The 27,426-nt window shown below is 41.7% G+C and overlaps 1 protein-coding gene across 1 annotated transcript in view; it reads left to right on the top strand.

Annotated features, from left to right (window-relative positions):
- Window positions 1-788: 788 nt before the first annotated feature.
- The window catches only part of MCCB (3-methylcrotonyl-CoA carboxylase), a 234,649-nt gene continuing 208,011 nt past the window's right edge, over window positions 789-27,426 (top strand). The window contains exons 1-2 of the mRNA XM_089433023.1: window positions 789-1,262; window positions 1,623-1,742. Of these exons, the coding sequence (XP_089289149.1) occupies window positions 945-1,262; window positions 1,623-1,742 (438 nt within the window). The 5' untranslated portion in view covers window positions 789-944. The remainder of the gene's footprint in view (window positions 1,263-1,622; window positions 1,743-27,426) is intronic.

The raw sequence follows: 27,426 nt of genomic DNA on the forward strand, positions 1-27,426 counted from the left end.
TGGAGAGAGAGAGAGAATGGGAAGAGAGAGAGGGAGAAAAGGGGAAGAGAGAGAGGGAGTGACAAGGGAGTAATGGAGAGAGAGTGAGAGAGGAGAGCACAAGGGAAGAGAGAGAGGGAGAAAAGGGGAAGAGAGAGGGAGAAAAGGGGAAGAGAGAGAGAGAGGGAGAGATAGATAGATGTAGAGAGATAATGTGTATGTTTGGGGGGTGAAATAGAGAGAGGGAATAAGAAAGAGACACATAGATACAAATATAAATATTATATAACTAGCCTAGATCCATATTAATCCCAAATCTATGTGTCAAGAGGAATCAAATCCCTTGAGGTGCAATCCTTTCCTCAAGTTTAACACTCAAAAAATAACTTTGCATCTTGAGAGATTGGATCCCTCTCTCCACTTGATAGATCCAAAGTTAAAATAAATCTCGACCAATTAAATAAAAAAATAATATACCTTTCGGTAGAAAATTGATCTAAATTGACATATCTACTAAATAAAAACATGATATATCCACAAATACCGACCCTTACCCTTCTAATTAGATGCTTTCAATCAACAAGCTAGGTATCACCAACATTATGGGAACTTCGATCAAATTTGAATACGAGTGAACATAATTACTCAAAGGTAGCTTTCCATCATCCGCTCCCTTTGAACCCAAAACGCGATGGAAAGTAAACCCATCAAACCAACTAATCTATATGTCACAGATAACAATAGATTAAATTATTAATATATATTATAAGTGGGTACATCATCTGGTCAATTTCATCCTAATTCTAAGCAGATCACTCTGACAAGTTATCCATTTCCAATAATCAATTTATCCATTTGACATACTCATGTAATATAAATACACTCAGACAAGTTGTGCTCGAAGATCCGTACTGGTCCGCAAAATAGTTGCCTTGAAGATTCATACTACTGCGAAAGGATCTGAGATGTCTCAACTGCTGTTACGAAGGCTCAGGGTCTCCAAATATCGTAGTGTAACCGGATTCAGTCCCTCTTTTCCAGTGCCTTGTCCAAATGGGCTTCCAATCCTTACAAAATTGGCGGATAAGCCTGGATCTACCTCCAAATTTGATCGGGGTTGGGTATGCAGTAATACTTGGGAGTGCAGAAGGATAACTACTGCCACAATAAACAGAGGCCTGAATGTCATCCCCGATACTCTCGATAAAAATAGCGAAATTTATATTCAAAATTACGAGGCGATGGAAAAGCTTTTAGCCGAGCTTCACCAGAATATTGATAAGGTATATTAATCCCCTACCATTTCTGTTTTATTCTAATTCCGTGTGGAAGTTAATATTTGCCAAACCGTGATCGGGGCGTTCGATTCTCCTGCAGTCCGCTCGCATATGCAAAATTAGTATTTAAATCACATCCACGGGCAGAATGTATAATACATAATGCGTAATTGCATATGCTCCATCGCCTCAGTTTTATTAATTTTAGTTGATGTCAATGGTGGACAAAGCTTTGTATTCAATTTCAATGGGTCATATGGCAACTAGGGTGTTATTAAATTTTATTTTTTCTAATTCTGTTATTAAGTTGGTTGATGGGAAAGCATTGTGATTCTGATTGGTGTAGAAAATTAATGAATGAATCAGGTGCTGAAAGGAGGGGGTCCTAAAGCAGTAGAAAGGAACCGTGCGAGGAAGAAGCTGCTGGCTAGGGAGCGCATTGACCGTGTACTGGATCCTGGATCCTCATTCCTTGAACTGTCTCAGGTATTTAATGGATTATATTTCGAGTGCAGAAACAAACACTCATGGGCATGTTCTTTTGCATTAGTTCTTCATATTTATACAAATTTATGAAAAAGGAGAGAAAGGGACAGAAAGGATGATACAAGAAACTTGGATGTGTATCAACAATCCAAACCTAAGTTTCCTGGTTCGTGTTGGTGTTCAATTTTAAGTCACCTGCTCCGTGTATGTGTTCAATTTCACCTGCAAACATTATCATAAAATGCAAGATAAAACAAATTTTTTGATAAATTCGTATTAAAAAACAAATGCACACATATTTTACAACTGCCATTTCGACCCAAAAATATGTAAAATGGAATGCCAAAGACGGCACAGAGCATCATATATTGTTCAAAAACTTATTTAAAATATATATAAAGGAACAATTGTTGGTCAAATTTTATAAAAAAAATGCTTAGCTTATTTATTTTTCCAGTACTTGAGATCCAGTGAATAATGGATTCATTTCCTCCCAGAAAACAGTGTCAAATGCAGTGACTAAGATCCAAGTACGTAGGAGATGTTGCTTTAGTCTCTTGTCCGTCAGAGAAAGGAGAGTATTACCAAGAATCAGGTCTTCATATAAAACGTATTTCTCTTAAAGAAAAAAGATTAAGCGGATTTAAGAGTGTCTCTGTTAAGTTCTTTAGAGATAATTTTATCCAGGAGAGAGTCTGGAATAACCTTGTTTGATAGTTCCGCTTTCTTAAACCAAAAAACACCTCCCAAATTACTAATGATGAATGCTGTCTTCTGAAGGACTGTGATTTACCTGGCTGGTTCCTTGGATACCGGGATACTCCAATTTTCGTAAACTGTTCCAACAACTTACGACTCGCCCCAAGACCACCTTACAGCCAAATAACATACCGGAGATGCAAATCTAATGCTTAAAAACTAATGCAAATTTAAACATGTAAACACATCACATAAAATATTGTACAAACAACGAGATACTTACCTTCTTAAAAATTGAACATGACAAGTGGCTTCCATGGAGTGATTTACTACCCATCCATACGTATTTGATGTGGACACCATTGGCAATTGATATACTAGATGACAAGGGTGAGGGTTGCAAATGCATGCTCACTTTTTAGCTTAGGAATCCCCAAAGATAATGCCGCAGGATCCAAGCTAGACAAGCAATTTAGCAATGAGTAGATAACATTCCCCTGTCACTCATATTGATGTGGATTCAGGATACAACCACTACCGGCAGTCACTCAGGCATGTGGGCAATTGCTCTGTGGCAGCACTCACACTAACTCGGCCCATTTGCTGCCAGTCTACTAACTGCATGTGGAACCCTTCATGTCTAGGCTACAATTTTGGCATAAGATTCCTTCGTTGAGCTACAATTCTTGTAAATGTTCCTAAGCTTCTAAAATCTCTTCTCAAATCAAGAATAAATCCCTAGCAGCACCACGGTAGCTTCTCATAGATCAATACCTAACACGAGATTCAGCCTTTGCGCATCAGCGTACCTCCTATGCTCTCAAGCTCCCTCACGGTCAGCAATTCTCTCCCTTTTCAGCCCACAGCCAACATGACGAAGGATGAGATATGGATGCTAGCCAAAGATAAGTCAAGAGAACCTCTAAGAGTCTCCGAAAGAGGTATGCATGGATGGAGTAAGGATGTGTATGAGGAGACAATTGGTTGAAATATCATGTACACATGATTTTTGTGTCATGCATGGAGGAGTTTAAGGCCTTTAAGTGACACATGACATGTTTAATCATTCCCCCCTTTCACAACATTGCTAGTTAAGCCATTCACATGTTTATTTTATATTAACTTACAATTCAACATTACATCACGCTGATGTCATAACTTTTATCAAACTCAGGAATTACGACATGCACTAAGTAACTAATCATAATCTTTTGTGGGGCCTTGGCCTTTTGTTCCTCTCTATGATCTTAACAATTTGCATAATATGTAGAAAATATATATGATAAAGTGCTTATCCTCAAGTCCATATGACTTGTCACTCAAGCCAAAACTATATATTTACGTCTTATTTACACACCGGTGTATGTACAAAATAGAGGTATAAAAATGTGGTATTACGTTCCCCTTCCCCTTGGAAAAGCATTAGCCTTAGTGCGACCCTCATTGTTCAAACAAAAGCAAATACTTTTCTTTTAATGCATTCTTCATTTTCCATCATTGTTTGGCTTGTATCATTAACATTGGATCCTTTCTTGAGTGATTACCTAGTTTTCTAGTTTGGTCATCTCTTTATCAAGGATGTATAAGAGCTTGGTTAGGAAATCTCCACTTGGTTCCACCTGAATCATAGCCCAATCAAGCTCCTCGCTAGGATCATGTACATTTCTTAAGTAAAAAAACATGAAAAACAGGGATTCCTTGTGAGTTTTGCAAAGCAACGTGGGACATTGCTAGGATTGACCTTCTATATATGTATAAAGAAGATATGAGGTAGAAATATCTAGGATATGGCATCAATCAAGGCCTCATCAAGTTCATTAACAAACCCAGAGATCTCAATCTCATAACCTATTGGAGGCCAATTACTTTATTGAATGTATCATACACATTTTGGGTAATGCCTTGGCACTAAGTATCAAGCAGTCATACCCAACATTGTGTGGCTTCAACAAACATAGTTCTTTTCAGGTTGCTTTATTTGGATAATGTCATTGCTACATGAATATGCTTGTTTTATGTGCTTGGATGCTCTCTTTGTCAAATAGACTTTGGAAAGCTAATGATTATGTGGAGTGGCCTTTCATCTTAACCATTCTAGAAGCTTTGGGCCTTGGCTCTTTCTTTGTTAATGCCAGTGAAATTTTATTTGTTGAAGCTTTTGCGTTTCTCTCCATTAATAGGTGTAAATCAGAATGGATTGAACTTTTTAAACCTGTTTGATAGGGTTGTCCGTTAACACCTACCTTGGTTTATTCATGATTGTATTAAGTTCATTCAATTATTGGAGCTTGATAATAGGCAATTAATTGATGGGCATTTTGTTGATAATTCATTCCTTATTGTTATGGAAGAATAAGCCTTGTTAATACTCTTTTTAGTAGGGTTGCTAAAGATTCGTGCAATTTGCTAGGCTGACACACACAAGACAAGGGCCAACTATCACCTCACCCCTAGTCCCCAACCTTTAAGCCCAACTCCTACCAAAATGGCTATGGGAGGCTTCTCTTGGATGACTCCAACCAACCAATACAAGACCAATGCCTTATAATGGGGTCTAATGGCTAAAGTGGAGGAGTTTGTGTTGCTACCCCTTTGGCCTACTGTGTAGAATCTGTAGGAAATGACCATTAGGAGAATACACTCTAATCTATCAAGACATGGCATGTGAATAGTCAAATTGAGTGTACACAAAATATACTAACCAAATATATAATTATTTTTGTGATTAGATGCTTGGTTAGGGTTGCAAGGGCTTGTTGTAGTAGCTCATTGGGCTTGGTTAGACAGTCGCTAGCCTGGACAGACCTACAAGAGGTTGGTTGCATACTTGTGTTAAAATTATGCAACTGCAGTCAAATTCCACTTTGGACAACTCAAATGATGAAGATAATAATTGCAATAGATTCCTCTTTTCGAGAGGACCAAAATCGACCTTAAGATCACCTTATTTGGACAAACATAAGCTTGTTTTTGAATTTATTTATTTACTCTTGCATACTGGACTAGGTCGGCCCCTAAGCACATGTACAATTGGACAGGTCGGCCTCAACATCAAGTGGACCCTCATGAAAGCCTATAAATAGAAGAGACCTCAAGCTCATTTGGACACAATCATCAAGCACTTTCTTCTCTCTTCTATTGTTTGGTTTGCATAGGTCTAACGGAGGAAAGCTTGCGCAAAGGGTCCGAAACTACAGGGTCAAAGCTCGCACGTGTCTAGGGTTTCTGACCCTCGGGCGCACGCTCGTAACTAAGGATTTTCGTCCTTGGACGCGGACACAGTATGGTCCTGAGAGCGTCCTGGAAGTCTCGGGCGCTCTCACACAGTGTCTAAGGGAGCATTTGAGAGGCTAGGGTTTCCGCAGTGCAGTTGGACCCTAGACACCCACATATAGTTCTCTTGGGAGCGTTCAGATTTGTCCCACACGCACTCATCCAGTTCTCTAGAGTTCTCTAGAGAGCTTCCAAATTTGCCTTAAACGCTTGCACACAGTATCTCTGTATGCATCCGGGACCAAAAGATGAAGTATCAGTATTCCGAAGATTCCGTTTAGTGACAACCATATTCAGTAGTTGGCTACAGTTAGTGACAACGCATTACAACTCTCATAACTAGGGTCTTTGAGTATAAGCATGTCTAAGGTCATGTTATGGATGTTCTAGTTGTTTTGTTGCATTGATGAAGATATGGATCATTGTACTCTCTTTTGCTGGATCTATTGATGACAATCTAAGAAGAAGAAGAATTTACAAAGGTTTTCCCCATAGTGGGTTTTGCCTTGGTCTTCAACCAATCCTGGTGTCTCTATGTGTGCATGCTTTTCTTCTATTGTTCCTTTATGTTTTGCTGCATAGACGATGATGATATTGTTCTTTCTACATAGTTGCATATGTTAATGAATAATAATGTAAATATGAATAATGTTATAATGTTATGGAGTGATGTGTTAATGAAGAAATCCAATTATCAAAGCAAAGAACAATGTATCCCTATGAAAAAGTAACATGGAATCAGAGCTGGGCTGGAGATAAGCCATCGAGATCACCCCGATGATGACACCATTGATGGAAGCAAGAAGAGGATGGTGGAGACCTAAAAGAATTCTAGGGTTTGAAGAAAACCCTAGGCAACTTTATTATTAGGGTTTGATGGATTCTATGAGGTTAGGGTTGGAAAGAAAACCTTGGTTTATGGAAAAGACATGAGATATAGCATGGTCAATGTGAGGAGGCTCAAGCACTTGTGAAAGATTTGATGAAGCCCTAGATGGGATAATTCCTAGTAGGCCTGGTTGGTGGACTATGGATGGTGATGGCTGGTTCTAGAGGAAGAGGATCACCTCTCATTGAAGATAAGTATTTCTTGACTTATGATGCCTCTTACTTTTGTTTAGACTTACGGATCTAATTATTGTCTATACTTTCTGCATAAATATTTGAGTATATGGATGTTTCTAACCTCCTTCATGAGATGTGATGAGTGGATCCTTCTTGAGGATCATTTGAAATGCAGGAAAGATGGCTAGAGCTGGAAAAGGTTAAGAAGCACTATATGAAAAGATGACAAAGTACTACAAGCTGCCTATGTCTAATAAAGGTGCATAGGTAATACCTCAAGGTATGCATGGTATGTTGTATTTCAACGTAACATTGATGGATAGGTATGCCCTAAGGTATGATGAGAATATCTCTTTCTTTAATGGCTCATACATGCATATGAAAGTGACTTGGATCTATGTTTCCTATGATGAAATGATGCACATGGTGTTGAACACTTTGATCTTCTTGAATTCTATGAGGCTATCTAATATTGATACATTGATATACTTGATGTTTGGTTAACATCCATCTGTTGGATATCTTGATCCTATAAAGAAGGTTGGCACCTTGACTCTAGTAGATAATACTCTTGATACTTGACGTGCATAAGACATGATGGAATTCACATAGAAAGCTTAGCTCATTAATTCTTATACATGATGCTATTGATAATGCTTGTGATAAGCATGATGAAAGCTAATGGAAAGAGAGATTGACACTCTTGTTGTTTTGGTAAAGTTTTATTGAATGACCTAACTTGATCCTATTGATCATGATAATCATGGTAACCTTGATGTTAGAGGTATAACTATGAGATTGATATTCTAGATCTCTTACTACCTGTGGTCATGTCTTGATGGCATATGGTAAAACTGAATGCCCTAACTTGATGGATTGTCTTGATAGAAAGTGTTATTGTGTTCATAATCTTTGAGATATGATGTCACATCTGTCTGCTACCCTAATCTTTCAAGTCTAACCCTTGATGAAAGATTGATGACATGATGTTGATGACCATGATAGATATATGTTTATGATCTAACAGATCTACTGTTGCATGACTCTAGTAGAGACAGGTTGGTGACATGAATGAAGATGAATGAAGTAGATTCCCAGTCAGAGGGAGAATCTCTTCTCAAGATTCTTACTCATATTACTATTTGCATTATGTACCTTGAATTATGATTTATGTGCATCTCATTGTAGAAAGTCACAGATCTGAATCTTGCTCAAAATTATGGTCTCTGTTTCGGACGCAAGTACAAAATTGGGAGATTTTGCCCTTGGACGCATGCATTCTAAGGCCAAGGTAGCGTCCAGGAAGTTAAAGGCGCTCCCATGATAACCTAAAGGGAGTGTCCATGGGTTTGACTACAGTTGACCATCATCCAAAGTTTTATGAAGTTGTCTGAACTCTGAATCAAGGTGTCTCTGACATATTCTACCACTGTAAACTGATTTCTGAAGTTGTTGGGTTAAATTGTTGATCACAGGAAAATGAAGTATTATGCATAAAATCATATGTTCACCTGGAAGATGTCAATACTACAGATGTGTTGCAGATAACAGTAAGATCTGAAAGCAGGAAAAGCTTGAATGTTTGCCATAATATGAACATGAAGACTGAACTTGTGTTTGCAGGTGACTGGGACATACATATAGATATGTCATTATGTTTGAGGTTTGTGCTACAAGAATTTGGCATGATTTGGCTGATTGATATAGATGAGCTGTGTTTGGAGCTTTGACATGATGCTTGATGATTGAGATATGTTTTGGACTATAGATCTCTCTACGATAACAAATTTGGACTTGACTTGATGACTAATGATTTGATTTGACGATTGTTGATTTGCCCTGATATCAATGCTATGTGGGCATAGTAACCTTCAATGACTTATGTGAGTATTCGGAAAAATGGTTTTGTATTGGCCTCCTTGTTCCTAGCACAATGGTTGAAGTATTGATAGTTGTGATTCAGTATGAAGATGGAACCTGCATGACTTATCCTTGGTGTATGCATTTGCATCTAGTGACAGAAATGACTTGTATTATGATTATGAGAATGACTTGATGAAGTTTGGATTGGTATTGCATGATAGATGACAGACTTGTTGGCATGATAATAAATGAAGTCAAGACTTGATATGAGCTCTACCTGTCACTTGGTTGAAAGAATTGATACTGTGATATTGATGACTTTGATAATAGTTTTGATCTGACTTCTAAACTCTGATGAGATGACTTTGTTGATACAACATTGATTTATGTAAGGCTGATTATGTTGGCTTAGTAAGGCATTATGCTTGCAGAGAGCATTGCATGAAGCAAGCTCCCCGATCCAGATATGTCCATATTTGACAGTTATTTGATGAAGTCAGGATGATGAGTTCCAAGGTATGGCTTTGATTTTGATTATGGTTTTGGTTTTACATACTGATGGTCTACTCTTGATAGGTGATGAGCCTCTGATGAACTAAGTAAGAGGGAGATGGCTTCTGAAGCTTGAAATGATGTATCATGGCATGATGAATCGATTTCTGGAATTTGGGAAAGAAATTCTATATTGCAAGGCTATTGAAAAATGTTTTTGAATAATGGAAATGCAAATCCTTGGATACTCCGATTGAATTACAAGATGTTAAACTTGACTTGGAAACCGACAGTTGATTGAAGCATTGATGTTTCGTCTTTGAACATCCATCCGTATATATATATACTTGATGTGCATAGAACTTGAATAAATTCATGTCTGGGCCGCTTCATTCACATAGAGTTTGTGAAAAATCGGTTACTCGATTCCTACTGCAGTAAACTGATGATATTTCTCCCATTTGTTAATTACTTGAACAAATTACTTGTAGTTTTCTACAATGAATATTGAAATACATACACTGCAGCCTATACAAAATAAATATTGCATTGGAGAGAAATAGACGCACACATCAACATAGTTGTTTTTGGACAATGTCCTCGAAAAAACCTAATGTGGGAAAATTGGTGCAGCAGCTGAGGGTTTTAATTATTATGCAATAGTAAATTCGAGTACAAATCGTTGGATGCCCAGATTGGCTATCCGATACATAGAAAAAATGGCAAAGAGTTAGTGAGAAAAATCTCACACTGATTCGGGAGATCCGACACTGATCAGGGGCTGGCTGGCTGGCCCCACGCTGCCTCTGCATAGCTTCTACGTCAATCCTACGCAGATCTGCGTCACATTGGCTGGGCTCTGTGTCACCTTCTCTGTTGATCTCCTGTTGTCTGGAAATTCGACCTTCTGGTCTCTCGGTCTCACACTAGGGTTTCTGGCACTGGATCTTGACTCTCCCAGCTGGATTTCGAACTCCCGTTGGAGCTCTATGCTGCCTCTGTGTGGCACTGCGCTACCTCACTGAACTGCTCAATGCCCTCTCTGCATTGCACTCTTTGGATCTAGAAAACTCTCCTCTGGACTACTGTCCCTGCCCCTCACTGCAAGAAGATCACTCGATCTCACTCCGATAACTCAATGCTACTACTCTTGAGAAATTCGATCTTTGATCTCTCATTCGATGTGTTCTCCAAGTGCCCATCGAACTCCTTATAATCTCTCGTTGGAGCTCCAACGACCAAGCATAAAACATAATCAACGACTAAGATTATCTGGGAATTGGTCCTCGTCTTCTTCTAGAAGATTCACACCTGATTTAATTAATACCCTTTAATTAACCAAATTTCCTAAGTTTAGACTTAGGGAACCATTTAAAAAAGTTTATTATTTTAATTAAATCATCTTTAGGTGGAATTTTCCCAAATGATTTCTGGGTATTGGAGAATGCATGTGCCTTAGCCTCTCTGCAAAATCTTGAGGCAAGAGCACATCCGATGCTACAGAAATCAACACTTCCTCTTAGCGAGGAATGTGCTCTAGTGCTGCAATCCACTGAAGCATCACTCTATCTCTGCACCATCTCCTGCTGCGCTGCTGATGTCTGGCTATTGCTGCCCATCAACCATTGCGCAACTTTGATTGCTGCATCCGTGCTGCTACTGGCCCTATTGAACTGCTGCCAACATTGCAACCTTCTCCATTTTTTTGCTGCTGCAACTGCAACAACTGCAAAGGAAAGGCATCCAAAATACTAAACCAACTGTGGTCAGTATGATGCATCCGTCGTCCGATTTCTGACTGCTGCTAGCCTCTGCGCTATCACTAAAGCCTCTACGCTGCTGTTGAATTTGCACTGTGCCAACTGCACTGCTGCTGACTTTGCTCTACATTGCTCAGTCTCTGACTTGCTACTAGCTACTGCATTTGTTACTCTGGCACCTGACTACACCAACTACCACTGGTCCATCCTGCTACTGCATGTCTTTGGCTCTTGTAGTAGGACACTGATTCATGAGGTGGACCTCCTCAAGAATCATGCCCATCTTGTAGCTCTCTAGGGCTACAACTCCAGATCCCCCCACCTTACCCCTGGAGGTAGCTCGACGATCATGGCAAATTCTTCCTCCAATTTGGAGAACAACCTATCAATATCAGCGGATGTAGCCTGCTGATCCTGCTTCTCCTCTTTGTCCTTCTTTTTGAGAGGACATTGAGTTCTGTAGTGGCCTAACTCACCACACCTGAAGCACTTGATCTTCGAAATATCCTTCTTTCTTTTGTGCCACTCCTACTGCCCCTTTGATGCAAGGGCCATGTCCTCCTCTTCCTTCACTGCTTTCACCCCACTGCTGCTACTGCCACTGATGGTGGCCTTCACTAGATCACGCCTCATTTCCTCCTGCTACAGATCAACCCATACACATTCCCAATCTGACAGTTTTTCTCTGCCCAGGATGCTCTGGACGAAAACTTGCCAATCTTCTGAAACGTTATTCAGCGCTAATCGTACAAACTCGAGGGCTGGGGCACTGTCCACACTGAAGCCGTCCCGGACATCCTGAAGCCTCGTCGGGAAGGGGTTTACTCGCTCCCCTTTCTGCATCCTTGTGCATCCCAATTTCTCCTCTAAGTACATCTTTCGTTGCTCGGAAGATCCTTCGTATAGCGTAGCTAAGGCTTCCCACATCTGCCGGGCAGTATCCTTGTCGACTATATGGGATACTACATGATCTCGAACCCCGTCAAGAATGATCCTCTTAGTCTTCGCCATCTCAGCCTTGTACTTCTTGAGTGGATCTGCATCGACAGGTACAACTACCACACTATTGACATAAGTTTTGAGATCATGCTCATCTAGAAGGCAGGAAATCTTGGCCTTCCAGATCACATAGTTGGAGGCTTCGTCCAATCGATCTTGATCTCTCAACCCAGTTGATGCCATCTCTCCTGAAAAAGTCGAACTGCTCCCTCTTCTCCTCTGCGCAGCTGTTGCCCAGCTATTCGCACTCCCTTCTGGAGTGAGAAATCTCGCACACAACTACTGCTACTCTGCTTGGAAAATTTGAACTTCTTGGCTAGAAGTCCTTTGAGGAAGAAATTCCCTTAGTATGTGCTATTCTCTCCTTCTGACGTTATTCTGCCAACAACTGCTGCAAAATATTTGCGTCCTAGGCTCCAGCTAAAGATCTGCTCTGCAAAAAAATTGCGTTACTCCCTTCTGCCTCTGGAAAGCTTCGATCTGGAGAATCGAATTTCTCCGTTGACTCACTCAGAGAAATCGATCTCACTCAAAACTTCGATCTCCTTGGCCCAAGGATTGCGATGTCTCTGAGGTTTTGAATTGCTACCTCTGCAGTAATTTTGAATTCCCTCTTCCTTTTGCAACTAAGCTCTTCTGCTCACGATCTGTGCTCTGATACCATATGAAAAATTGGTTACCCAATTCCTACTGCAACAAACTAATGATATTTATCTTATTTGTTAATTACTTGAACAAATTACTTGTAGTTTTCTACAACAAATATTGAAATACATAAAGTGCAGCCTACATGAAATAAATACTGCGGAAACTAAATATTGCACTGGAGAGAAATAAACACACACATCAACATAGTTGTTTTTGGACAATGTCCCCAGAAAAACTCAATGTGGGAAAACAGGTGCAGTAGCTGAGGGTTTTAATTATTATGCAATAGTAAATATGAGTACAAATCGTTGGATGCCCAGACTGGCTATCCGATACAGAGAAAAACTAGCAAAGAGTTAGTGAGAAAAATCTCACACTGATTTGGGAGATCCAACACTGATCAGGGGCTGGTTGGCTGGCTCCACGTTGCCTCTGCATCAATCCTACGTAGATTTGCGTCACACTGGCTGGGCTTTGTGTCACCTTCTCTGCTGATCTCCTGCTGTCTGTAAATTCGACCTTCTGGCCCTCCGGTCTCACACCCCGATTTCTAGCACTGGATCTCGACTCTCCGAGTTGGATTTCAAACTCCCTCTGAAGCTTTGCGTTGCCTTTGCGTGGCACCACGCTGCCTCACTGAACTGCTCTATGCCCTCTCTGCATTGCATTCGCCAGATCTTGAAAACTCTCCTCTGGACTCCTATCCCTGCCCCTCACTGCGAGAAGGTCACTCGATCTCACTCCGGCAACTCAACGTTGCTACTCTTGAGAAATTCGATCTCTGATCTCTCATTCAATGTGTTCCTTCAAGTGCCCATCGAACTCTTTCTTATAATCTCTTGTTGGAGCTCCAACGGCTAAGGTTAAAACATAATCAATGACTAAGATTAACTGGGAGTTGATCGTCTTCTTCTTCTAGAAGATTCACACCCGATTTAATTAATCCCCTTTAATTAACTAGATTTCCTAAGTTTAGACTTAGGGAACCATTTAAAAAAGATAATTATTTTAATTAAATCACCTTTAGGTGGTTTCCCAAACGATTTCTAGGTATTGGAGAATGCATCTGTCTTAGCGTCTCTGCAAAATCTCGAGGCTAGAGCACATCCAATGCTACAAAAATCAACAGAGTTGCAACCGAACATCCTTTGAAATGTTTGCATGAGATGTTCTATTTTTGAGGCTGAGATATTTCTCCTATGATATGTGACTGCATGGATGTATTGTTGTTAATAAAGATTATTGTTGATGAGCACATATGAGTGTTGCCTTAATATGAGATATGCCATGATATTATTGATGACAGGTCCATAGCTTTACACTCGACCGAGATTGAGTATGATGTTGCTAGCATGGCTAGCTGCGAGGCAGGATGTAGAAGCTCCTTAGAGATTTGTCTGATCAAGATCTGAATATGACATGGATACATAGTGATGACAGAGAATCCCATATATATAGTTGGGACTGAGATACTTTCATATATTGAGACAATGCAGCTGTTCGAGACAAGCTTAGGCTTGTGATTGACACCTCCTTGAGAGGGAGGATGATTATGGTATCCTTTTGTGATTTATATGATTATTTATTTTCTAACATGATATTTGATTTGATGCCCTGTACGAACAAGAAACAACTGTTATTGAGGCAAGCAGATACCAAATTTGAGTATGATGAGAGCTATGCTGATCGAGGACACTAAGCAACTCTTCCTCCCTGTCTGAGCTCCCAGGGTGAGGAATTGAGATAGAGGGCTCCTAGGGTTGAGAGAACTCTGGACAATAGGGTATGACCCCTAATTGTTACCCATAGGGTTGGAGATGCTGCTCCCTTATCTTCATAGGGTTATATAATGCTGCTCCCATGTCTGGTCTTTGCAGGGTATACCCCAGTTGGCATCATACCCACAAGCAAGGCTTGTCGGGCCTCATTTGGCCAACGAGTTGAGAGTGTACCTGGGGTGTACAACTCAAGTCAATTATGATGTAGGTGTTCTACCACATGACTATCCAGGGTCATCGATGGGAAGATCAGTAGGTAATAGGATGGGTTGAGATTAGTGTTGCGAAAATCGGGATTTTATGGCGATAACATCGAAAAATCGCGATTTTTTCATTTTCTCGATAATATCGCGCGATTAATTCAGTGATTTTTTTGAAAGAATTCACGATTTTTTGGGAAAAAAATCCTTTTTTTTGCCGATTTTTTGAGGAGGAGGAGGAGGAAGAGGAGGAGCAACAGGAGGAGGAGGTGACACAACCTACCCATGTTACCCCTGTCACCAGTAGAGGACGTGGTCTACCTCATGTAGCTCCTAGTTCTTCAGCTTTTAGAGCACAACAGAGTCCACTGCCAACTCCACCGACATCTACATCTAGAGGGAAAGCTATTGCATTTTCTTGCAAGAGGGGCAAAGGAAATCAATAGTATTAGTTATTTGGTTCATTTCATTGTATATGACATTATGACTCATGATATGAGATCCATTATTATATTTTTTGTTGATATTTTGAGGCTGAGTTGGGGCTCAGGAGTCAGGACTGACTATTCAGGACATGATTCACTGTTATGTGTGATGTAGCACTAGAAATGATATTACACATCTTAGATATTAGTTCTTTTATCATATTATGTGTCAATGTATTTATTTTATGTTGTAGATGCTTTAGATATTAAAAAGGTTGAAAAAAATGAATATTTTTGTATTTTACGATTTTTTCCGATTTTTCCCCTCGCGAATTAATCCTAATAATGATTTTCGCAACATTATGCGGTTCCAGGTTTAGATTGAGCTCCCTGATGTGATCGCAGGGTCGAGACGTGCTCCCCTGTGTGTTTGGATATCATATTGCTTGATATGGGGTTGTAGATGTATAGCTCCCCCATGAGATTCCGGGTCGAGATGTGCTCCCCGATGTGGTTACAGGTTGAGATGTGCTCCTTGATGATATGCTCTCCAATGATGATTGATGATGAGATTCTGGGTAGTAGCTTGATGGATAGAGGGTGGTAGCTTAAGCTCCCCTTCAGTAACAAATTCTTCTTCTTCTAGATTCGAGAATGTTCAACATACGAGCAGAAACAATCAAGAGATAAGCAAGAATAAGCAAGGGATAGATCGAGATGTACATTGATGATTTATGATGATGAGACACTTGAGATGGTCATGGCATGATGACTACATGACAAAGATGATCAGTACGTGATGACACTTGAAGATACCAGAATGGCATGGACAGATATTGGCAGGTGGAATTCTCCCTAGTTGAGAGGGAGTGTTAAAATTATGCAACTGTGGTCAAATTCCACTTTGGACAGCTCATATGATGAAGATAATAATTGCAATAGATTCCTCTTTTCGAGAGGACCAAAATCGACCTAAAGATTACCTTATTTGGAGAAGCAGAAGATGGTTTTTGAATTTATTTATTTACTCATACATATTGGACTAGGTCGGCCCCTAAGCACATGTACAATTCGACAGGTCGGTCTCAACATCAAGTGGACCCTCATGAAAGCCTATAAATAGAAGAGACCTCAAGCTCATTTGGACACAATCATCAAGCACTCTCTTCTCTCTTCTGTTTGGTTTGCATAGGTTTGACAGAGGAAAACTCGCGCAAAGGGTCTGAAACTACAGGGTCAAAGTTCAGGGTTTTTGAGCTTTAGACACATGCTCGTAACTAAGGATTTTCATCCTTGGACGCTAGCACAGTATGGTCCTGAGAGCGTCCGGGAAGTCTCAAACGCTCGCACACAGTGTCTAAGGGAGCATCCGAGAGGCTAGGGTTTCCACAGTGCAGTTGAACCCCGAACGCCTGCATACAGTTCTCCTGCGTCCAAATTTGTCCCAGACGCACTCATCCAGTTCTCTAGAGAGCGTCTAGATCTGCCTTAGACACTCGCACACAATATCTATGTATGCGTCGAGGACCAAAAGATGAAGTATCCGTATTCCAAAGATTCTGCTCAGTGACAACCATATTCAATAGTTGGCTATAGTCAGTGACAACGCATTATAGTCCTCAAAATTAGGGTCTTTGAGTATAAGCATGTTTAAGGTCATGTTATGGATGTTCTAGTTGTTTTGTTGCATTGATGAAGATATGGATCATTGTACTCTCTTTTGCTGAATCATTTGATGACGATCTAAGAAGAAGAAGAATTTACAAGGGTTTTCCCCATAGTGGGTTTTGCCCTGGTCTCCGACCAATCCTGGTGTCTCTATGTGTGCATGCTTTTCTTCTATTGTTCCTTTATGTTTTGCTGCATATATGATGATGATATTGTTCTTTCTACATAGTTGCATATGCTAATGAATAATAATGTAAATCTAAATAATGTTATAATGTTATGGGGTGAACTTAATGTGTTAATGAAGAAATGCAATTATCAAAACAAAGAACAATGTAGCCCTATGAAAAATTAACATGTTGTGGGTGATAGAATGTTACATCAAGGATGTTAGGGCTAGTTGAAGGTTGGTACCACTGGGAAAAGGCTGAAAAGGAGAACTAAAGGCTACAGGAAGGCTAAAGACCTGGCTGCAAGGGACAATAGGTCGGTTGTGAAGGAAAGAAAAGGACAATAGAAGACCATGGGCTAAAGGAACATGCCCAGGTATGTAAATTATGGTTTGTTTGTATTTTTTCAGCGGGAAAAGGACTGTCATTGTGTTGTTGTTTAGGCAGTGAGGGCTTAGAGGACAAAGCCTCTGCCCTAGGATTTGGTCAAAGGATTACACTTGTTTTGGTATTTGTACAGGAATATAACGGGCCATTATCCGTGGTACAGGAGCCCTGTGAGTATTCTTATTAATGGAATTATAAGAAACAAGGTTGGGCATTAATCTTTGTGCACTATACATTGATCTTATTGCTGCTATAATTTCCATTGTGCAAAATTGTTTAGAATTAGGCACTATAAGTATGTTTATGTTTCCTAGTTAAGGCATAGACTAGACCTAGGGTGTGTGGATTTCTAACATGGTATCAGAGTGTTTGTACAAGAAGAAGAACGAAGGGAAAGAAAAGAAGCCTAAGATGGCGGTGGTTGCTCTAGTTACAGTCGATGAGGATGAGTTCATTAGAAGATTCAATGAGGAGTTTTCTCTTATCTCTCATGTCTTTGGGAGCAACATTCGTGAGTGTGCTTGTTTCATAGATAGCAGAGCATTGAAGCACATGACATGATCACGAGAAATATTTGAGAGCCTAACTGAGTGGGACTTTGAGTTACATGTGAATATTGGTGATAAGAGTCAGCATGTAGTCGGAGTAACATGGATTGTACCATTCAAGATGGGGTTAGGTGGATTGCTGCGAGTCTAGGATGTACTTTGGGTACCAAAGCTTAGGTGCAGCATGCTTTCAGTCTCAACAATTGAGGCAAAGGGGTTTGATGTTATATTTTGGAATGGAAAAGTGATGCTCAAGCCTAGTGGATCTAACTCTAACCCAAGAGTGGTTCTTGGAGTCAGGGAGAATAGTCTATATAGGCTGAAGGGCAAGCCTATTGACCAAGGAAAGAAGAAGGTTACAGAGACTTAAAGGGAGTTTAGTTCTAGAGGGAGTTTACTAATTCAGAGGGAGGGTTAGCAACCCCAAAAGAGTGTATCATCAAAGAGAAGAAAGGAGACTTCCATATGTGACAAAAAGGAGCCATGGATTGGCTTAAAGGTTTATTAAGAAAAGAAGCAGGAGGCTTCTAGTAGCAAGAAGGGTTTTGTTCTTACAACATGTTTTGCTTTTGTGATGAAAGATGAAGCATATGATGAATGTTGGAGAGCAGTCATGGAAGACGATTGTGTTCCATGTGGGAAGCAGAGATACTTCCAAGGGATCGAAGTACTGCCTTCTCGAAGAGGGAGTGTTGAAATTGGATAATGTTGGGAGGTACTTCTCACATGGCTTTTGTGTCGAGCATGTGAGTATAATTGAAATGCATAACAAATAGTTTAATTTAATTATAAGTTGGCTTAAGGGTCAAGTTGGCTTAGGTCGACCAACAAGGCCGAGGGACATGTCGCTTGGGATTTCACACCCCTTGGACAAGTATAAATTAAAGGACAATAAGCAAAAGGATTTTCTTCTTGTGTGGAGGACCAAAAGTGATCTAGCTGTGGGTCTAAAAGGAGGCAACAAAGGATAGCTATCTAGTTGAGTTTTTGTGGAAGAAAGAGGCTAAGTTAGGCCCTGTTTTGAGGGCTAAGGAAGGTTGTAGTTGAGCAGCGAAGGACAACTATCTGATCGTGTTTCTGTGGAAGAAAGAGGTTGAATTAGGGTCATCGCAAGCCACAAGGGGCCGCAGGGCTACCGTAGCATCTTGTTGGGCCTGGTTAGGTAGATGTTGGTCTAAACATACCTACGAGAGGCTAGTTGTAGGCTTGTTGTGGGTGATAGAAGGCTACAATAAGGAAGCTAGGGCTGGCTGAAGGTTGGAACTTGGAGCAACTGGCAAAAGGCTAAAAAAGAGAAGTAAAGGATACAGGAAGGCTAAAGAGTTCGCTGCAAGGGACAACAGGCCAATTGTGAAGGAAAGCAAAGGACAACATAGGACCATGGGCAAAAGGATCATGCCTAGGTATGTAAATTATGGTTTGTATGTATTTTTGCAGTGGGCAAAGGATTGCCATTGTGTTGTTGTTTGGGTAGTGAGGGCTTAGAGGACAAAGCCTCAACCCTAGGATTTTGTTCAATGGATTAGAATTGTATTTTGGTATTTGTATAGGGATATAGAGGGCCATTATCCCTGGTACGGGAGCCCTATGAATTTACTTATTAATGGAATTGTAAGAAACAAGGTTGTGTAATAAACTTTGTGTACTACACATTGATCTGATTGATGGTATAATTTTCGCTGTGCAAAATTGTTTAAAGTTAGGCATTGCTAACGTGTTTATGTTTCCTTGCTAAGGCATAGACCATACTTGGGGTGCGTGAATTTTTAACAGTCATTCCCCTACCATCATTAAGATCGAGGGTTTATTTGTGGCCCAACATATTTGGAAATTTTGCAAAGCTATTAAGCCATTCTTGTCTTTGAGGGACTAGTCCCTAAGAGAGGTAAAAACTTTGGTTGAGATACCTTGGTTGTTGGCCCTCAGGTTTTAGGAAAGACATTTTCTCAACTAGGGGCCTATATGATAATTAATTAAGGGATTGGATTCCATGGCCATAATTGAAGGTGCACAATGTGTTAGTTTTTGTAGCATCAAATGTGTTCTAGCCACGAAATTTGGTGTAGAAGCTAGAATACATGAGATCTCCAAAACCCAAAAATTGTTTCTGGAAATTTCTCCTAGAAATGACTTAATTAGATTATTAACCAGTTTTTAAATATTTCCTAAGTTTAAACTTAGGGAATATGGTTAATTAATCAGTATTAATTAAGTCAAGGCGAGAACCATCTAGAAACTCACATGGATCGATCTAGAGATGATCTTAGCCATTGATTAAGTTTTAATCTTAGTCGTTGGTGCTCCAACAGAGGATTATAAGAGGAGGTCGATGTGGTGATGGAGAAGATACTTTAGCAGTTTGATTTTTGAGCAGATCGATTTCTAGAGTAGCAGCAATCAGTTGCCGGAGAGAGAGCTACAGATCGAAGCAGCGAGAGAAGGGCAGAGACATTGAGGCTGGAGGAGGCATTCCGGATCTAGCAAGTGCATTTGCAAAGAGGCAGAAGAGCCACAGAGAGGCTGGCGTTGGGGCAGCGCGACAACTTCTAGAGGCAAAGTCGAATTGCTGAGAGGGATTGACGTTTTCAGTTCTAGAGGTCGAGAAGGAGTCCCAGAGTGTCGGAGAAGCGTCTTTACAGTCAATAGAAGGCAAAACAACTTCATCCGAGACTAGTTTGAGGCTAGACGTCTAGTAGGATGCGCAGAGGTTGACGCAGAGGGCCGAGTTTCAGAAGCCTAGTCATGCCGGGAGTTTCCCTATCGGGTGAGGAAAATTCCTCACTAGATTTTTGCCAGTATTTTTCTCTGTAGGATTGCCAGATTTCGGCATCCAGTTGTACTCAGATTTTCTCACTACTGCATAATAATAAAACCCTCATCTGCTTTACCAGTTTTCCCAAGTTGGGTTTTTCGGAGTACTTTTGTCCAAAACTAATTGTGTTATTTTTATGAGTGTGTGCTAGCATTTCTCAACTTTCAGCGTTTTATTTTTTCGCAGAATTATATTTGTGAAGGTTGAAGTGTATTTATTTCGATATTTGTTGTAGCAGATAAATTGTTAATTAATTAACAATTAAGAGAAATAAATCAGTTGTTGCAGCCTGTAATAGGATTCCAGTTTTGGAATTTTCACATGGTATCAGAGCGCAGTTGATCAGCTGGAGAGCTTAGGAAAATGAAGGAAAGTAATTTCGCTTCTCAGCAAGGGCAACAGGCTGAAATTCTCAAGGGCAGCGCAATCATTTTGCCAGGAGGCCGAGTTACTTGTGGAGGTTCGATTTTTCTCTGTGAGGGGCAGGAAAATTCGATCCTCCCTGATTGAGTGATTCCAGAGGTAGAGGGAGCAGCTTTGATTTTTCATTGAGCAGATCTCTAGCTGGACGCAGAGGTTTTGCAGCAGTACTCTAGAGCAGAGCCAACATCAGGGGGAAAAGAAAAGAGAACACATAGAGGGAAAATTTTCCTCACGTAATTTCTAGCCTCAAGAAGTTCAATTTTTCCTTGTAGATCAGCAGTCGTTGTGAGAAAATCTTCTCACACCAGAAGGGAGTGTGAATAGCAGAGCAGCAGCTGAGCAAAAGGAAAGAGGAATTTTTCGACAGATCGTTGACACGACCGCTGTTGGGTTTCGTGATCAAGACAGGTTGGATGGAGCTTCCAACTACGTCATCTGGAAGGCAAGGATGTCCTTCCTTCTAGATGAATATGGCCTCAAAGCCTATATTGATGCGGTGGTAGCAGTTCCCACAGATGCAGATCAACTAAAAGAGTACAAAAGGAGATGGCGCAAGAGAAGCAGTTGATCCTAGACGGAGATTGGGATCATATTATCTCACATATAACGGCCAAGGGAACGACCAAAGAGATGTGGGAGACTCTCTCCATGCTATACCAAGGTACTTCCGAGCAGCGGAAGATGTACATAGAGGAGAAACTGAGATGCATCAGGATGCAGAAGGGGGAAGGCATAGGTCCCTTCCTCACTAGGATTCAAGAGGTTCGAGACCAATTGTCAGTTGTTGGGGCAACGCCTCAACCCACGGAGCTAGTGCGATTGGAACTCCACAGTGTCTCAGAGGATTGGTAGGTATTCGTTCAAAGTATCTTGGGCAGAGATACCTTGCCAAGGTGGCACATGATGTGGGCTGATTTGTAGCAGGAGGAGTTGAGACGAGCTCTATTAAAGAGCTCCATTAGTGGCAACAACAATGGATCGAAGCAGGTGGAGGAGGAGAATGTGGCCCTCGCATCAAAGGGTCCCAATCAGGGATAGGGGAGTAGAGAAAGAAGAAGGACTTCCCAAAGGTCAAGTGCTTCAAGTGTGGTGAGCTTGGTCATTATAGTACCCAGTGTCCTCTCAGGAAGAAGGACAAGGAGGAGAAGCAAGACCAGCAGGCAACTTCAGCAGAGATCGATAGGCTTTCCTCTAGGCTGGAGGAAGACTTCGCCATGTTTGTTGATATACCTCCAGGAGTGAGGTGGGGTGACTTGGTGTTGTAGCCCTAGAGCGCTACAGATGGGCAGGGTCCTTGAGGAGTCCACCTCATGGATCAATACCTTGCTACGGGGGCCCACAATATTCAGTAGCAGGATGGATTAGTGACAGTTGATGCAGTCAGATGCCAAAGTGACAGTTGCAGAGACTAGTAGCAGTCAGATGCTGGGGAGTGCAATGTAGGGTTGGCAGCGATGCAGTTGGCACAGTGCAGAGTCAGCAACATCGCAGATTCTCCAGTGATAGTGCAGGTGCTAGCAACAGTGAGAGACTCGGGAGACAGATGCATCATACTGATCACAATTGATTCAGTGTTTTGGATGCTTTTCAGTTGTAGATGTTGCAGTTGTAGCAACAACAGATGAGAGGGAGTTGCGATGCAGATGTAGTGTTGGCAGCAGTATGGGGGTGTCAACAACAACACAGATGCAACGTATATCTGAGTAGCGCAGTGGCTGGTGGGAAGTATATCCAGACATCAACAGTGTGACAGGAGATGATGCTGAGACAGGGTGCTGCTACAGGGGTTGCAGTAGCACTACAACACATTCCTTGCGAAGAGGGAGTGTAAGTTTTTGTAGCATCAAATGTGTTCTAGCCACGAAATTTGGTGGAGAGGCTAGAATACATGAGATCTCCAAAACCCAGAAATCGTTTATGGAAATTCCACTTAGAAATGACTTAATTAGATTATTAACCAATTTTTAGATATTTCCTAAGTCTAAACTTAGGGAATATGGTTAATTAATCAGTATTAATTAAGTCAAGGTGAGAATCATATAGAAACTCACACGGATCGATCTAGAGATGATCCTAGCCGTTGATTAAGTTTTAATCTTGGCCGTTGATGTTGTAATTTCTAAGTTTAACCCGTTAGAAATTCTTCCTGTACTATCTGATTTATTTCTTCCTACTTGTTCAATTACTTAACAAGTTATTTACAATGCAAATACTGAAAATAAATACAAGTACAATATCATACTATCAACACATAGATCATCAACTGAAAGTAAACAAGCACACAGGTGACACCGTTGTTTTTGGACTAATGTCCCTGGAAAAACCCTATGTGGGAAAACCGATGCAGCGATTCAAAGGGTTTTATTATTATGCATCTTCAGAATACAACCTGGGTGCCAGAAATGGCTCACCCAACAGAGAATGCCCTCGACAGTAATACTTCTCAGTCAGAGACAAATTTTCTGGCTAAATCACCGAATGAACGATCCCACAGCAACAATGCAGCTACTGCTGCTCTGCGTCACTCTGATAGGGATTGCGTCATCCTATCCAGCTCTCCATCTCTTAGTCTGTCCCGCGAAATTCTCCTAGCACTGCCTCTAGGCCTTGCGTCAACCTCTCTAGCCTTGTGTCAGCCTCTCCGGGCTCTGCGTTAGCTTCTGGAGCCTCTGCGTTAGCCCCTAGACGCTCTGCGTCTCGCACGCTGGCCCTCTCTGGCTCTGCGCAACTTCTGGATGCCTCTGCGTTGCCACTCACTGCCTCTGCGTAGCCTCTAGCTGGCTCTGCGTCAACCTCTCTCAGCTCTGTGCTGATCCTCCTGGTACTAACTCTGCCTCTCTGCTATGTATTCACTGCCCCTCAGCTGCAACTCAGATCACTCACTCGATTTCCTCAGCAAACCCTGCCCCAGAAAATCGAATTCTTGATCTCTCTTGGTGTATTCTCCAACTGACCCTCAAGCCTCCTCTTATACTTTTCTCGTTGGTCCATCAATGACCGAGATTAAATCTCTAATCAACGGCTAAGATTAGATTTGGCTTGATCCATGACTTTTGGACCATTCTAACCCAGTTTTATATTAATACACATTAATATTTTATTTTTCCTAAGTTTAGACTTAGGAACTCCATTAAAATATTAATTATTTTAATATCTCCCAAACTGGTTAGAATCTGCCCAAACCATTTCTGGGTCTTGGATATCTCATGTGCTTTAGCCTCTCTACCAATTTTCATGGCTAGAGCACATTCGATGCTACCCCAAATCAACGCTCCCTCTTAACGAGGACTATGCTCTAGTAATACTCCACACTGAGCATTACTTTGATCATACGGCATTGGTACCTGTGCTGATGCTAAGCCTCCCTGCCCAACATCCTCTGCATTGCTGCATCCTGTACTGCTGCCCATGGCCCTGCGATTGCCGCTGTTGCATCTGCACTGCATCCCCTTCTCCTCAAGCTGCATCGTGCTGCCCATAACATTGTCACTGCTAACTGCTGCACTGCAACCCAGTGATTGAGAAGGAAGTAATTCATCCACCCAACTCTTCATCCCTGTCAGGCTAGAGACTCTCCCGATGCTGAAGCTCCCTCTACTGACCTCTGCGGTGCTGCAACAACTCCATGCATCTCACACCGTTACACCTCTCTGTGCCATCCTGCACTGGTGCAATACTCTCATGCTTCTCACACTGTTGCATCCTGCTAGCCTTTGCGCTGTCTCGGGAATCTTGCACTGTAGCACTCTCTGCCGCTTCATCTGCATCCGTCTCTACCGACATCTGCCAGTCCTGCTACTCCTCTTCGGCGTTCCCGTGGCAAGGTATAATCCAAGAGGTTGGGTACCTCGAGGATCCTGCCCCTCATCGCCTGTAGTCCATCTGACTATAGCTCGATGTCTCCCCACTTCATCTCAAGTGGCGCATGAGCAGTCATGGCATAGTCGTCATCCTCCTTGACTTCTTTCTTCGCCTTTGCTGGCGCTGCCTTTGAGTCAGAAGCCTCTCCCTTACTCTTCTTCCTCAGACACTGGTTCACATAGTGACCCAGTTCCCCACAATGGAAGCACTTGACCTTGGAGAGGTCCTTCTTCTTTCTTTTTTCATGCTTTCCGGCAGATACAGGAGCTGCATCTTCTTCTTCCTCCTTGATTCTGACCCCTTTTCCGCTACTCCCTGCCTTGGTCACCCGTCTGATCTCTTCTTGACGAAGAGCCGCCCATAGTTCCTCCCAATTTGGAAGGCTCGACCTGCCCAGTATGCTCTGGACAAATACCTCCCAATCCTCTGAGACTGCGTTCAATGCGGTCCTCACCATCAGTTCTTGATCCGGCGTGGCCCCTATGGAAGTTAGCTGATCACGGATCTCCTTCAATCCACCGAGGAAGACATCTATTTGCTCTCCCTTCTGCATCTGGTATGACCGCAACTGATTTTCAAGTAACATCTTCCTTTGCACGAAAGTATGCTGGTACAATTTCTTCAGGGCTTCCCACATCTCATTTGCCGTGTTCTTCTCGGTAATATGCGACACCACATGATCCTTGACCCCATCAAGGATGATGCACTTTGCCTTGGCCATTGCCTCCTCGTACTTCTCATTTTCAGCTGGGTCAACGGGGATCGCTATTGTTTTTAAGGCGAAGTGCTTGATGCGATCCCTGTTGAGAATGGACAAGATCCAGGCCTTCTAGACTACGAAGTTGGAAGCTCCGTCCAATCTATCCTGATCTCTCAGCCCATCCACTGCCATCTTGCTGCTCTTCTTCTGACTCATTTGAGTCTCTTTACTTCCCTCTTGGAAGTCCTCGGTTCTACTCCCTCTGAGTCTCGATTTCCTTTCTGCAAATCCCTCCTCCTTGGTCTTGCCCTGTTAGGTACTGTTCTGACCACAGTACCCCACCAACTTCGCTCTGCAAGTTAGCTGCAGCCTCCTATACCTCAGCAACTTGAAGGACTGAGCCTCTAGGCTCTGCGGAATCCCGGCACCGGCAAAATTTGCACCTCTTGGCCACAACATTGATCCTTCCCGACTGAGAAAGATGACCGAGCACTGCGTTAGTCAGGTCTGCTTCTCTTTGCCTCTGCGCTGATCCTCCTCCTGGCTCGAACTGATGACGCAGGTCCTCTGCATCACTCCTTCCTTGCTGCTTTCTGCTAGGAACAACTTCTGTCACTCCGACTCACTCGGGACAATTGTTTCTGTTGCTACTACTCTACTTGGCTGATGCCTTCAGTTATCCTATGATCTGCAACCACCCTCTGATACCATGTTGGAATTTCTAAGTTTAACCCATTAGAAATTCTTCCTGTACTATTTGATTTATTTCTTCCTACTTGTTCAATTACTTAACAAGTTATTTACCATGTAAATACTGAAAATAAATACAAGTACAGTATCAACACACACAGATCATCAACTGAAAGTAAACAAGCATATGTGACACCGTTGTTTTTGGACTAATGTCCCTGGAAAAACCTAATGCGGGAAAACCGGTGCAGCGATTTAGAGGGTTTTATTATTATGCAGCTTCAAAATACAACTTGGGTGCCAGAAATGGCTCACCCAACAGAGAATGCCATCGCCAGTAGTACTTCTTAGTCAGAGACAGATTTTCCGGCTAAATCACCGGATGAACGATCCCACAGCAACAATGCAGCTTTTGCTACTCTGCGTCACTGTGATAGGGACTGCGTCACCCTATCCGACTCTCCAACTATGTATTCACTGCCTCTCTGCTATGTATTCACTGCCTCTCAGCTGCAACTCAGATCACTCACTCGATTTCCTCAGCAAACCCTGCCCCAGAAAATCGTATTCTTGATCTCTCTTGGTGTATTCTCCAACTGACCCTCAAGCCTCCTCTTATACTTTTCTCGTTGGTCCATCAATGACCGAAATTAAATCTCTAATTAACGGCTAAGATTAGATTTGGCTTGATTCATGACTTTTGGACCACTCTAACCTAGTTTTATATTAATACCCATTAATATTTTATTTTTCCTAAGTTTAGACTTAGGAACTCCATTAAAAATATTAATTATTTTAATATCTCCCAAACCGGTTAGAATCTGCTCAAACCATTTCTGGGTCTTGGAGATCTCATGTGATTTAGCCTCTCCACCAATTTTCATGGCTAGAGCACATCTGATGCTACCCAAAATCAATAGTTGGTGCTACAACAAAGGATTATAAGAGGAGGTCAATGTGGTGATGGAGAAGATACTTTAGCAGTTCGATTTCTGAGTAGATCGATTTCCAGAGTAGTAGTAGTCAGTTGCCGGAGAGAGAGCTAGAGATCGAAGCAGTGAGAGAGGGGCAGAGACAGTGAGGCTGGAGGAGGCATTCTAGATCCAGTGAGTGCATTTGCGGAGAGGCAAAAGAGCCATAGAGAGGCTGACGACGTTGGGGCAGCGCGACAACTTCTAGAGGCAAAGTCGAATTGCTGAGAGGGATTGACGTTTTCAGTTCCA

This window comes from Pinus tabuliformis, chromosome 5_1, assembly GCF_031772625.1.
Source record: "Pinus tabuliformis cultivar Carrire ecotype Pingquan chromosome 5_1, CPIR1, whole genome shotgun sequence".
Classification (NCBI taxonomy): domain Eukaryota; kingdom Viridiplantae; phylum Streptophyta; class Pinopsida; order Pinales; family Pinaceae; genus Pinus; species Pinus tabuliformis.